This window comes from Schistocerca serialis, chromosome 3 (assembly GCF_023864345.2).
Source record: "Schistocerca serialis cubense isolate TAMUIC-IGC-003099 chromosome 3, iqSchSeri2.2, whole genome shotgun sequence".
NCBI classification, from domain to species: Eukaryota; Metazoa; Arthropoda; class Insecta; order Orthoptera; family Acrididae; genus Schistocerca; species Schistocerca serialis.
The window spans coordinates 257,710,589-257,726,167 of NC_064640.1; the positions used below are offsets into that span (position 1 = coordinate 257,710,589).

The following is a 15,579-nucleotide window of genomic DNA, read 5'->3' on the forward strand; positions in this document are numbered from 1 at the left end:
GATTTAGTGACTGTCTGGCCTTTTCTGAATTAGTGTTAGATCTCTGAAAAGGGTTCAGTAAATGAATGTGTGTGTGTGTGTGTGTGTGTGTGTGTGTGTGTGTGACCTGAAAAATATACAGAACTTATGAAAATTGGTTTTTATATAACATAGCTAGCAAAGCTCAATGATATTTTATGACTTTCTGAGAAGCATGCACAAATAGCTTTTTGTGCCTCATTTTCCCATATAGTCCCTTCTGAATGGAAGAATTAAACAGAATTGCTAAAATAAATCTGTCAATGTATTTCTGCTTATCTTTGCCAGTATACATTCACTTATCAGAAGGATGTAGGCCATTAAGTAACAATATTTCACTTCATAGAAAATTTGCTTTTGTATATGTATAAAACCTTAGACTAGTGAAACAGGTAACAACAAAACAGAAGGGGATTTCTAATTGTTTCTGTTCAAGAATTTTATTACAACCCCAAATTCTACAAAATCAGCCTCTTTATGGTGTTTGACTACATAGTGTGTTAAATTGACACAAAGTGTTTATTTTACTTTAATACGCGGTCCATTTGGAACAGCATTCCCTGTTATCTATAAAGCTGTTTCTTTGTCTGGCAGTGTGCTATGAAGTGGTTTCAGTGACCATCTCATTGAAGTAGCTAGCGTTTTTGTTTTTAATAAATTTGATAGTGCAAATCAGTGTATACATTAGGTCTTATTTTTTCAAATTGTTTTTATTCTTTGTAGCTCGTAGTTTTTGTAGTGCACCTTAGCTTCACCTGCAGCACCACACCACTTACTTCCAAAAATAGTAATGTAGTCATCTACACTAGCAGTTCCTTTTCTGACAGTGTGCAGTGAAGTAGTGTCAGTGACAGTCTGCGGTAGTACTTGCATTTGTGTTTTTAACGTGTTTGGTAGTGCAAATCTGTGCCCAAAAGACAACAGGGCTTTTTTTTCTACTCATGTTTGCATCAGAATTTTAGTAGTAGGATGGATAGGGAGTGTGCATGCTGTGTGTGGAAACAGGAGGAGCTGCCCACAGTTTGTGAGCAGCTGGTGAGCCACCTGCATGCTGCTGCCTAAGGGAGCAGCGGCAGTGAGGAAACTGTTGCATCTCATAGGTCAACTCAAGAAGTGTTGCATGTTTCATTCAAGGGATCTGCTGCCAAGGCTGCATCTTCTGAAGGGCCCAAGAAGGCACACATGGGGGTAAGGGTATGCCAGTTATCATCAGCTCCAATGTCAGATGCATAATGTGCACTCAGTATGTCTGCCGAGGGGTCTCGCAGGAGATGTGGAGGAGGCGCTGTCTGTGGCAATCGAGGGTGCAGAGTGCAGTTATCTGCAGGTCATGGGTTATGATGATACCAATGAGGCCTGTAGCTTGGGTTCTGAGACTATTTTCAGTTCACACAGACAGATTGCAGAAGTAGTGCAAGTAAAGGTTATAATTTGCAGGATCATACACAGAATTGATCAGGGTTGCTTGGTTTCGAGCACAGTGGAGGGTCTCAACCAGAGGCTCTGCTGATTCTGTGATAGTCTTGGCTACATTAAGGGTTGAAGAATTGTAAGATTCCCCTTAACATGTTCACCTCCCAGAGGAAGTAGCTACTCGGGTAACAGAATACTTGTGGGGTGCACTTTTTTTTTTTTTTTTTTTTTTTTTTTTTTTTTTTTTTTTTTTTTTTTAAAAAAAAGAAAAAAGACTAGGTCATCTGATGAATGCTCACCAGTCGATGTGTAGAGTGCAATTAGATCCCTTAAATATTAAAGACGTTTGAATGGCACAACTTTAACAGTAAATTGCCGAAGTTTTTGTAATAAAGCCCCTGAATTTACCACTTTCCATGAAAGCTGTTACACTCAAATTACAGTCAGAACTGAGAGCTGGTTGAAACCTAGAGTAAAAAGCTCCAAAATATTTAGCAAGGCATGGAGTGTATATTAAAAAGACAGATTAGACATCACAGGAGGGGGACTGTTGATTGGAACCAACAAAAATAATATGTCTACTGAGGTCAGAATTGAGTCTGCAAAGTTATCTGGATGCAAGTAACAAAACTAAATGAACACAAGTTAATTGTCTGGTATTTTACAACTGATTCTGCTGAACAGTTGAACAATCATTCGAAGTAACTACACCAATAATTCAATATCTATATATATAAAACAAAGTCGGGTTTGTTACAACACTTAAAACTCGAGATCTGCTGGACCAATTTTCATGGTTTTTGATTTGTTGGATTTGTCTCCACCCCGAATAGCAGAATACATCTTAAAAATAATGAAAAATTGACGAATACTTGAAAAATGCGTTATTTTCCCTAAAAGTTCTTTAGTTTCGGAGCTGTCAAATTTTTTTGTCAAAATCTGTAAGTAATGACTGACATTTATGCATGCGTTCATAAACTATTTAAATCTACATATATAAAAAAAGTCGTGTTAGTTACACTATTTATAACTCAAGAACGTCTGGACCGATTTGGCTGAAAATTGGTAGAGAGGTAGCTTAGAATCAGGAGACGGACGTAGGATACTTTTTATCCCGTTCGACCACTATAAAACATGGTATAACAAAAACGCATCTGACATGGAATAACAAAACGCAAATGAAACTAAACGTCTATGGTTAAGTATCAGTATATATCATTAATTAAAAATTTAAAGAAATAATTTGTATATTCTTTGAATCGTCATTAACAATGCCGTGACCAAGACGATCGTATATTTCTCGACAAAGCCGTAATGCAAGAAGGATACAAAACATTGCAAATGAAAGGACTGAAGAAGAACAACAAATTGCCCGCGAGGAGCGCAGCGTTAGTATGGCTCGACTTGGTGCTTCTCAATCACAAGAGCAAAGTGAGGCAGCCCGTGAAACGGCTCGGTTGGCAATGCGAAATCGTCGAGCGAACAACAGAGATCAACATGTAGATAATTTTCAACGCACAAGAAGAGATTTATCACGTGATGATTGGAATCGCGCAGCGTTTAGATACGATTGCAGCACTGATTACTGCTTGCATCCTTGCGTTTGCATTGGGCCGATGGAAGTTGTTTGCGAGTATTGTGGCACACTGAAGTTTTCCGGAGAAACGCGAGGATTGTGCTGCCTTAGAGGGAAAGTGAAACTGCCATTATTGATTCCGCCACCTGAGCCATTGCATTCATTGCTTTGTGGCGAAACTCCCGAATCACGTGATTTTCTTGAAAACACCCAAAAATACAATAGTTGTTTCCAACTGACCTCATTTGGGCCCGACAGTATCGAAGAACGAGGATTTAATCCGACATTCACGGTATTTATTTATTTTGTACTTACACACAGTATAGGGGCATGTTCACGTGTCGGAAGACCATCTGCGTTGTTTGTTCTTGCGCCCGATAATAAAACAAAAAATGTCGTGTATCACAAGATACTTAATTGAAGAGTGGAAGCTATGCACCAAAAAACATAGACTAAAGAATCATTAAAATACTTAATTTTTTTATTTGTATTTCCTAATAAAAAATTGAACTTAACATCCAAAATCTGATTATTTATTGGCTTTAAGGCGGAACAGAGTTCGCCGGGTCAGCTAGTTATGTATATATCCCAAATGAAGTGACAAATGAAAATTTGTATCAAGGCCAGGATTAGAATCCATGTCACAGATCCCAGGAGATCTGGGTTCAAATCCTAGCCTTGGTACGAATTTTCATTCATCACTTCAGTCTGCATACACACATCATACACGTTTGAGACTTGAAAAAGTCTCTAGAGCTACATAATTTCATTTGATTAATGCAGTATTAGTTGGAGATGACTTTAACCTACTAAGCATAGACTGTGACATCAATGAATTCATTGCAGGTGGTACACAGAGATCTAGTAAAGTAGTTCTGAACACATTCTCCGAAAACTTTATTGAGCAGCTAATTTGACAACATACACCCAATAGAAATATTTTAGAGCTTGTAGATACGGACCTGGCCCTACCAACAGAGTCAGCACAGATGCCTGGATCAGTAATAAATGAAAAGCACTAGTTCGGCTCACAAGGCCATCTTCAGACATTTACTGAGTAAGGATTAGTGTCCATGACATCATCATAGTGATGATGGTTAGTAAAGTTAAAAAATCCATCAGAGTGGTCAGGGGAGTTTTTAAGCTGAAAAGAACAGATAAGCAGTTGTTAGCATCCCACTTAAACAATCAATGCACGTCATTTAGTTCCAACATGACAGATGTAGAGGAATTATGGGTGAAGTTTAAACTTATTGTGAATCTTGCTCTTGAGAATTACATGCAAAATAAGTGGATTAAGGACAGAAAAGACCCACCACAGTTTAATAACAAAACTCAGTAAATTCTGAGGAAACAGCAACTGATACACTCTCAACTGAAAAAAGAATGCAGAAGTTGCAGAAATTTGTGCAGCTAAGCTAAGGTCAAAGCACAAAACATGTAACTTGCACTGTCATATATTATTGAAAGACCTTGCCGAGGATTTGAGAATATTGTGGTCCTACATAAAACTGTTAAGCAGGTCAGAGGGTTCTATTGAGACATACGGCAACCAGCCTGGTGCTGCAATAGAAGATAGCAAAAGGAAAGATTAAATTTTGAATGTTGCATTTAAAAAATCATGCATACAGGAGTATCATACCAACATACTGTTGTTTGACTATCACACAGACTCCTGTATGGACAGTACAGAAATATGCATCCCTGGTTTTGTAAGCAGCTGCAAGAGTTGAAAACAGATAAGGTGCCAGATGAAATCCCAATTCAGTTTTACAGAGAGTACTCTTTGGCACTGTCCTCTTATTTAGATTTCATTTCTCAGTGATCTCTCACCCAGCAAAAATCACAAGCAACTGGAAAAAACAGGCGACTCTCATACATATCATGAGTAAAAAAAGTGGACGGGAAAAATTACAAACCGATGACCTTAATGTTGGTTTACTGCACAATTCCTGAGCATATTTTACATTCAAATATAATTAATTTCCTCGAGGCAGGAAAGCTCCTCTCCACAAATCCGCACTGAATTAGAAAGCATCACCAGTGGAAAATTCTACTTGCCCTTTTCTCGTACAATGACTTGTGAAACATTGATGAAGAGCGACAGGCACATTCTGTATGTCCTGGATGGTGAATGTTCTTCAGAGACAAGTGTATCATCAGGAGTGGCCCATGGAAGTGTTATAGGATTACTCTTGCTTGCTATACACATAAATGTCATCCCATACTATGACCATTGCACAACATGAATGGCACACATGAGTGTGCATGTTTCAGGTTCCCTGCAGACAGAATAACAGATGCACGAGTGAAATTGCGTGGCAACTGGCAGTGCACTCCAAAGTTAAATTGTGCTGGAGAGTACGATTCTTGTGGGCACAACATTTAAAATGCACACAGATTCACCATGCAATTCTGCCTGTGTATGGACCAAATGTAATGTGGCATACAGATAAAGTGAAATAGTGCCAACAATTTAACCAAGGCTATATGGATGTGGGTGATTCTGATCAGGAAGTCCAGATTCTGCACAACATGATTTACATCTTTTCGGCAGACTGAAAGAACATCTGGATGCGAAAGAGATTTTTCAATGATGAGGACATTCACCAGCAATTCTCAAATGACTCTGTGATAAATTAGCAGATTTCTATCATCAAGGAAGTAGAGGTAGCAGATGGTAAAATGGTGAGTGAACCCCAGGAAATAATGAGAAGATGGGAAGAATATATAGAATGGCTATACGCTGCAGACAGTCGACTAAGTGAAGAAGAGTTTGGGATAGAAGAAGAAGATAAAGTTGCAGATGATGACGAAGGAAATGCAATACTAACTAGTGGGATTGAAGCATCTATAAGGAGACGAAAAATTGAAAGGAGATGGGAATTGATGAGATTCCTGCAGAACTGTTAAAGTCATTGAAGAAAGAAGGGAAAAGGGAGTTGACTGAATTGTGTAATCAAATATTCATGACAGGAAAATGGACAAAGGACTTTACAGAAAGTATCATAATACCTACAGAAAAGAAAAAGAACAGCAACAAGTGTGAGGAACACAGAACAGTGAGCCTGACATCGCATGCAGCCAAAGGAAGGTGTATGTTGTGTTCATTGATCTTGAGAAGGCTTTTGACTGTGTCAGATGGGACAAACTGAGGGAAATCCTAAGGAAACATGGAGTTGACTGGAGGGATAGATGGATAATTAGAAATTTATATTTGAACCAGAGAGCAAGAGTAAGAATAGGAGATGTGATGAGTGAAGAAACTGAACTGGGAATAGGTGTAAGACAAGGTTGTTGTTTATCACCAACACTGTTCAGTATCTATCTGGAGGAAATTATTAATGAATGTTTCGATGGAAGGAGAGGAGTTTGTATAGGGGGTCGGAGAGTGGAGTGTATAAGATTTGCAGACGACATGGTTGTGAAGGCAGAGAGTGCAAGAGAGATGGAACAAATGTTAGATGATCTAAACACAAAATTAGAAGAATATGGAATGAAGATTAACAAGGATAAAATGAAAAGCATGGTAATTGGAGGAAAGGGGAGAAAATGTTGTATGAAAATAGGGGGAGAGGAAATAGAGCAAGTGAATAGCTTCAATTACTTGGGAAGTGTTATAATGGATGATATGTATTGTTCAACAGAAATTACGAAAAGAACTGCAATGGCAAAAGAAGGATTCAAGAGGAAACAGAAACTACTTCACGGACTGCTAAACAAAGATCTGAGGAAAAGACTTGCCAAATGTTACATCTGGAGCATTGCACTGTATGGTGCAGAGACCTGGACATTGAGGAAGGAAGATGAAAGAAGACTGGAGGCACTAAAGATGTGGATCTGGAGAAGAATGGAAAAAGTGAAATGAGAAGACTGCGTAAGGAATGAAGAAGTGTTAAGAAGAGTTGGAAAAGAAAGAAACATGCTGAAGGTCATCAGAAAGAGAAAACGGAACTGGATTGGACATTGTTTGAGGAGGGACTGTTTATTGAAGGAGGTAATAGAAGGAAGGGTGGAGGGGAAAAGGGGAAGATGTAAGAGAAGATATCAAATGCTGGACAATGTCAAAGGAGACAAATATTCAGGAATGAAAAGACTGGCTATGGACAGACTAGTGTGGAAGAGGCTTAACCCATGACAAGGCCTGCCGTAAGGCAGAATACCATACTACTACTACTACTACTACTACTATCATCAAGGAATTGAATGACTGGGTGAATGGGACAACTGTTAAAGAGACTTCCTGACTGTTAAGAAACAGTGTCATGTGTCTGTGTCACTTTGAAGTATAGCGCAGCATTGCCATAATAAAGTGTAACTTACTTTTTGAAGCCCACTCGTCTTTGCTAACAACACTGCAGTATACAGGAAAGTGTCATCATTGAATGACTATAGGTGGATACGGGATGACTGAGACAGAATTAGCATTTGGAGTGATGAATAGCAGTGTGCTCTAAATGTATTAAAATGTAAGATAATGCAAATGAATAGGTAAAACAAACCTGTAACATTAGAGCCAGTACTGGTGGAGCTCTGCCTGACAGTCATGTTGATAAATATCTAGGCATAACACTGCAAAAGTGAAATGAAATGGAACAAGAATATAAGGGGAAAGGTTGACTTTGTTTTATTGGGCGAATTCTTGTAAAGTGTAGGTCACTTATAAAGGAGTCCCATATAGAACACTTGTACGACCCACTCTTGAGCCCAGCTCATGTGTTTGGGATCCTCACCAGGCAGTTTAAAGGAAGACATCAAAGCAATTCAGAGGCATACTGCTAGACTTGTTACCAGCATGTTTGATCAACACTCAAGTACTACAGAAATGCTCTGTGAGCTCCAATGGGGAGCCCCAGAGGGAAAATGACGTTCTTTTCGTGAAATACCATTGGGAAAGTTTACAGAACCAGCATGTGAGACCGACTGCTTAATTATTCTACTACCACCAATGTACCTCTCATGTACAGACCATGAAGACACTATGAGATAAAGTAGGGTTCATAGAGAGGCACATACATTTTTGTTTTTCCCTCATTCCATTTTCAACTGAAACAAGGGAGGGGGGTGACTAGCTGTGTTACAAGGTACCCTCTGCCATGCAACATATGGTGGATTGCAGAGTATGTATGTAGATGCAAATGCAGATCCTTATTATGTGCTAGTAATGTGTTGTCTACCTTTATTGGTGATTAATTCAGAGTACTAGTTCATTGCTCCTGACATATAGTGTACCCTGCTGTGTCGTTCCAGGAATCATCTATTGACTTCAATGCTCAAGTTTTTGATGCAGTTGTCATTTTAACGCAAACAACTGCAAGTTCATTGGGTAATGTGCCATGAAAGAGAGAAGTTTATGACAAAATTTACCACTGTACAGCAGATGTCTTCCAACAGAACAACAAGAATAATTACTGTATGAAGAAACATTTCTGATGACTACCGCAAATACGTGAAAAAAATTATGGGAAATAACAAATGAGCATTCATGAGAAATTATTGGAGAAACAATTATACATTAACAATCATGCATCAAAAATAGACTACCACAAATATAATCGAACTGTTAACTTCTATTTAATATTCAGACAACTGCACACACTTTACTTCCAGAGACTTAATATGATAACCTTCACCATAATGTGTAGATCGTATGTCAGTATAACAATTTTCTGCAATAGATCTGACACAGGTATTTCTTATTATTCCATATTATTACAGAAACATGAAACAAGAGCACTATGATAACATACACTAACAAGGAAGCCCTGAAACAAAATCCACCCTATTAGATACACCTTCACACAAAAGCTGGTTTTAGAACTGTACAGAAACTGTGTTAGAAGGAAAAAGTGGAAGTTATAGTTAAAATAAAGTTTTCTAAATGAAGCTATGCCTCAGTTGGCTAGGCAATAATGCTTCTTGGGAACTGTACTAAGTAGCAAATAGGGCAACAAGCTATCTTGTTCAAAATGTTATAAAATTGACTACTGATTGCATGTGATTTCATTACAAGGCGTGATGCTTGAAAAAATGTATTAACATTTCTTATGGCACTTAAGATTTAATTTAAAATACCCCTGTGCAGGCTCCCAAACAACTGTATAATGCTTCAAAGAAACATGCCTATTAAAGAGTTGAAATGAAGTTAAAGCAACACATGCAAAAGGCAAAGAAAGCCTTGTACTTTAGTTAGCACAAACACGTTAGCACAAACACTGTTGATTTCAAGCAACAATGAAAAAGTGTAAAAACTTTGTGCAAATAATGTAAGCATAAGCTTCAGCACACAATATACCACATCAAAAAAAGGTGAAATTTTTTTATTTCAGTGTCTCAAACAGCACCTTCTTGCCACAAAACTCGCACTGTGTGGTGCGGTGGAACTGTGTCCTCACAAAGTCATGCTGTTTGTGGCCCTCCTCTGCAGGTAATGAACGTGTGGCACTTTGCTGCAACTTGACGGTGGTAGACATGGGCGCTTCTCCACCACTTGTAAATTTAAATGACAGCAATATATCCCCAAAGCAGAGGCAGGGCTCAAAACCAGAGTGAGATGACAGCTTGTGACTTCGGCTAAGCACATCAGAAACACACAGCTTACACAAAATGAAGAAAACAATTATTTTAAACTTAAAACACAGTGATTATAAAGTTCACAATCTTGATTAATTAAAACAACAAAAAGAAAAAATCATTTCTGTCATAATATTCAAAAGTTCACAAAGATTTTGATAAGTCATAAAACAAGAATTCAAACTGCCTGAAGTCTCACTTTTGTCAGATATTACACCAAAGAAATTTGATAAGTACCCTACAAAAGAGGAAAATAACAAGGTATTGACCTCTAGTGTACAAAGGCAGATGGCTCAATAATATTATATGATGAATTCTTATTTGTGTTCTTCTGTTTGTTGCACCATAACCTGTTGTATTATTGTGAATGCAAAATTATAAGAAACATCAAGTACTCATGAGAAATAGGTATAGATACAGGAAGAATGAGAGGTAGTATGCAAGAATACTACATTTAGGCTAAGAAGCTATCCTACTTATAAACTTTAAGATAAACAAAACTAATTGCAAAGCTATTTTGTTCATGCAATTTAAGCTCTTCTTGGTTTTGGTCACAGCTAGATAATCATAACAACTTGCCTAATTACAAATTATGTTTTGCAGAAGGTAAAATTATCAGAAAATGTTACTTAGGATCTATAATAACTAATAACTCATGTGTGAGTAATAGTTTGGTATGGTTTCATCCCAAGATGAGCTAATCAGTCTCTGTAAATGTCTTGACACTTTTAATAAAATCATTTTTAAATTACAGTAATTGTGCGCACGTCTGCACACACACACACACACACACACACACACACACACACACACACTAAAGGTGATGATCTCATGTGACTCATTGCTTGGTAAAAGCCGTTCATAGCTGATGCCACGTGGGAGGCTTACATGTCATACGTACTACGATTGTCCGTCTAATATTGGTGATTGTAATAATTGTGCTTATGGTATAGTGTTGTGTTTTTTATGCTGATGATGAGAGAAGGGAGAAGATGAACCTGGTGCAGCCACATTTCCTGCTCATTACAAACAGCACTGATGTGATCATCAAATGTACCATTCCCATGCGGACGGACACAGATAGATCATTATCAATACTGTAACATGCCGTTGCTGTATAAGACACTGGAGAAGTCTGTAAGTTAACTCCAGACACTGGGATAAAGTAATCCATACCAGCACTGCTCCACAGGACGCGGGCACTGAGGGGTGTCCATCATTTCACTTGCGGGCAGGTGCAGGTTGTGTAGGCTACCCGACATGCAACCCTAACGCAGGCATTGTGCGCATGCTCCAACCATCAACAATTGGCCTTGCTTCGACAATAATTCACACCTCAAAGAGGGTCAGCACCAACAACAGTTTGTAATGTTGGTAGTTACGACCTTGGCAACAATGACAACATTATTTCAGAATGGCACTAAAGTCTGGGAAATATACTTGCATCAACTACAAAATCACTTTACCACTTTCAAGGTAAATGATCCTGATCTTCAGAAATTGTTCTTTTTGTCTCAGGAGGTAGCATGTTGTCTTAGAAAAGTAAGCCATCTCTATGATACCAATTAGTTGTCACTTTTCAGGATCTGTCAAGTGCTTTCAGAGTATTATTGTTGCAAATCACGTTAAGTGCTTACCAGATTAGAATTCTACCATCAGGCAGGATAAGGCGCTGCTGTTGGCAACACTATATAAAACAACAAGTGTCTGGTACAGTTGTTAGATCAGTTACTGCTGCTACAGTGGCAGGTTATCAAGATTTAAGTGACTTTGAATGTGGTGTAATAGTTGGCGCATGAGTGAAGGGCACGCATCTCTGAGGCAGCAATGAAGTGGGGACTTTCCCATACAACCATTTGACAAGTGCATCGCGAATATCATGAATCTGAAATCTCCAACATCACTGCAGCTGGAAAAAGAACCTCCAAGAACAGGACCAACAATGACTGAAAAGAATCATTCAACGTGACAGAAGTGCAACCTTTCCACAGACTGCTACAGATTTCAATCTTGGGCCATCAACAAGTGTCAGCGCGCAAACCGTTCTACGAAACATCATCGATACGGGCTTTCAGAGCTCAAGGCCCACTCATGTATCCTTGATGATTGCACGACACAAAGCTTTACTCCTTGCCTGGAACCGTCAACACTGACATTGGACTGTTGATGACTGGAAACATGTTGCCTGGTCGAATGAGTCTCATTTCACATCGAGCGGATGGACGTGTATGGGTACGGAGACAACCTCTTGAACCCATGGACCCTGCATGTCAGCAGGGGACTGTTCAAGCTGATGGAGGCTCTGTAATGGTGTGAGGTGTGTGCAGTTGGTGTGATACGGGATCCCTGATATGTTTAGATATGATTCGGACAGTTGACACTTAAATAAGCATCCTGTCTGATCACCTGCATCCATTCGTGTCCATTGTGCATTCCTACAGACTTGGGCAGTTCCAACAGGATATTGCAACAGAATGGCTCCAGGAACACTCTTATGAGTTGAAACACTTCTGCTGGCCACCAAACTCCCCAGACATGAACATTATTGAGCATATCTGGGATGCCTTTCAATGTGCTGTTCGGAAGAGATCTCCACCCCTTTGTACTCTTATGGATTCATGGATAGCCCTGCAGGATTCATGGTGTCAATTCCCTCCAGCACAAGTTCAGACATTAGTGAGCTCCATGGCACATTGCGTTGTGGCACTTCTGCGTCCTTGCAGGGGCCCTACACGATATTAGGCAGGTGTACCAGTTTCTTCGGCTCTGCAGTGTATGTGTGGTGCCTGTTATTTTGGACATTTCTGAAAGAACAGGCACCACACATCTATATATATGCACCTGATGACGAATAATGATACCTTCAGTACAGGTGCGCATTACATCTAAAGTCTTGTGGGAATCAGGTGAAGCTGCGAGTAACAAGGATAATGGACAGTGGGCACTACATGTGTAGTGTGCAACAAGTTGAGGATCTGGGCTGGACAGAAAGTGTACTTGGATAGCTGAAGCAGATAAGGTGACAGCCTGCGTAAAGCAAGAAATCCAGGTTAGAGTTCCAGTCTGGCACAAATTTTCATTTGCAGCCATTGGATTTATTACAATGCCTGATTGCGGCTGAGGTCTGAAATTCTCTTACCTTCTCCACTGCTTTGTTTGGATTCAGAATCTTCCCTCTAGTGATTCTAATCACAGTATAGCATTTCGTGCTCACCAAGTTCGACTACTGTCTTATTTCAAGCATTTCATATGGTATCCATGCCATTGGCATCCTAAGCATTTCAAAATGTTTTTATATTGTGAGAAATGTGGCCATTTAACAGTATTTGCAATTCTTGTGCGTCTCTCAAGGCCAAGAAGACACACAACAGTAGATCAGTGTCTAAAATTCAATCTTTAGTAAACTCCCATATGGGAAATCCACAAAAATTGTTTACAGATTTACAAATCTTAGACAAAACTATAGTATTTCAGGTGGACACAGAAGTTTCTGCATTTTTTATCAGTTTAAATATACACTGCCTTACAAACACCTGGAAGAGACAGTCAGATATCACAATTAACTTCATACGCATACACTCCATTGGTGAGTATGTAAATAGTTAGAGCTGCTGTACTCTGTAATAGGTAGAATGCCTACCAAAATTCATTAGTATTGGTAGAACTATGTGTTGTTACAATGCCTGGTACAGTATATAAGCAGCATAAATGGTCTCAGAAATTCAGTGATCACTGTGAAGGATACAGAGATGCTATATACTTGTGTGAGACAGCATTATCAGCATCTGATGAGAGTTTGAAAATAGCCTCCTTGTGGGCCCCCATTTGGCCAGCTGGTCAAATCCAGATTTGTGGGGCATTCAGATGTGGCAGTGGCCCCATGTTGGACTGCGTGGGAACATGGGGGCAATTATTGCTGTAATCTCCACCAAGCATATCTTAACCTCTTCACATCTGGGCCTGCCACCTGAGAACAAGTAATGGACTCCCTGCCAAATACTGTGTCACCTCACACCACTTATAGAAGACTATCAGTAGCTGGAATAGGGAATTAATGTCCTATGCACATGCTGCAGTTAACACAACACAAATGGTTGCATTTGGAGTAGTACTGTGTGCTGGGAAGCATGGACTGCTGATGGGTGGTGTCACATTGTGTTCCACAATGAATCACAGTTCTGCACTACGCTGCATGATCATTTTTGGTGAATATGGGGGTGATCTGGGGAGCATTCCCATTCTTATAATGTTTTGGACAGGAACAGCAATGTTACTCCTGGCACCATGGTGTGGGTAGCCATTGGATATGACTTCAGATCATGGCCAGGAGTGACTGAGGGAACTCTGATGGCACAGTGGCATGTCATGGACATCCTGTTTCCTCATGTGTTCTCTCTCATGTGGCAGCATCATGGTGCCATTTTTCAACAGGACAACGCTTGTCTGCACATTGCAAGTATTTCTATGAACTGTCTGTGTCATGTTGAGGTACTCCCATGCCCAGCAAGCTCCCCAAATTTTCCCTGATGGAACACACATGGGGCCAGCTCACATGTTTACTCCATCTCCATGCCAGTATCCAGGATATCAAGGAACAGTTACAACAATTGTGGGCGAAATGCCTCAGGGGAGGATGGCACCATTCCCAACTGAATCAATGCACACATCTATGCCAGAGAAGGTGCAATGCCCTACTGACAAATATGCTCATACTGCCAAGTTCTTTGTTAATTTGACTCAAATTTGTATCACCCATCCAAGGGCGTGCGGGCTGGATGTCATGTGTAGTATCATTTGATGTCCCCCTTTGAGCTTACAAAGCTGTCTTACCCAATATTTTTACTTGATGCACAGTTTTCGAGATAATCTCATCTGAAACTTCAGATAGATCAATCTGTATATCAGAAACTTCCATAGATGCTGCAACTTACTAACATGAGTTGAGAGCTTTGTGCACCTGTGCATGTAAGTGTGTGTTTTAGCTAATTATATGCTCCATAGATTATAATTGCTATCTCTTGTTATGAGATGGAGTGAGCGCGTTTGCAATTATACGGCATTTTCTAAGGGAAAAGTACTGTAACACGAAGTTAAATTAAATTAATTATCAATTATAGACTTTACATATCTGGGTGAGAGGTCAAATATTTTTATAGCTGAGTTCCTCACTCCTTTCTGTGTCACACTAATGCTGGATGATAGATAGTGCAAGACATTTCTCCTTGCTATTATTTTATTTATGAATGATAATGCTGTTATCAAACTGTGATCAACTGTTGACAACAAACTTCATACTGGTGAAAATATATTGTGAAGCTGTTATCAACATGCCCAACTGAACTGCTTATAGATGTTGACTCTGAAATTATTGGTATATCTGAACACTTCTTAAATAAGGAGATAATTCAGAGGCTTCCTTTACCAGGATACAGGTTGGCTGGCAGCTTTTCGAGGAGCTCTTTGCGGTGTGGGGGAGTAGCCATGTATGTGAAAAACGGCATCCCATTTGAGTCAATTGATGTTTCAAAGTACTGCACTGAAAAGGTGTTTGAATGTTGTGCAGGTGTGGTTAAATTTAACGGAGCTAAACTTCTAACTGTTGTTATTTATAGATCCCCAGACTCCAATTTCACAACATTTTTGCTAAAGCTATAGGAGGTTCTTGGTTCACTTTATAGGAAATACAAAAAGTTAGTTATATGTGGTGACTTCAATATTAATTGTATAAGTGATTGTGCAAGGAAGAGGATGCTGGTAGACCTCTTTAATTCATATAATCTTATGCAAACCGTGTTCTTTCCAACGAGAGTGCAAGGGCACAGTAGAACAACCATAGACAACATTTTTGTTCATTCCTCATTACTAGAAGGGCATTCTGTTAGCAAAAAGGTGAATGGCCTTTCAGAACATGATGCACAAATTTTAACTTTAAAACATTTTTTTGCTGCAACACATGTTAAATATAGTCATCAGCTCTTCAGGATAGCTGATCCAGTTGC

General features: G+C 39.3%; 1 protein-coding gene across 2 annotated transcripts in view; it reads right to left on the reverse strand.

Annotated features, from left to right (window-relative positions):
• The window catches only part of LOC126470026 (PDZ domain-containing protein 8), a 233,702-nt gene that overhangs the window by 54,767 nt on the left and 163,356 nt on the right, over window positions 1-15,579 (reverse strand). For both annotated transcript variants that reach the window (XM_050097511.1, XM_050097512.1), the window contains exon 10: window positions 9,352-9,580. In XM_050097511.1, the coding sequence (XP_049953468.1) occupies window positions 9,352-9,580 (229 nt within the window). The remainder of the gene's footprint in view (window positions 1-9,351; window positions 9,581-15,579) is intronic.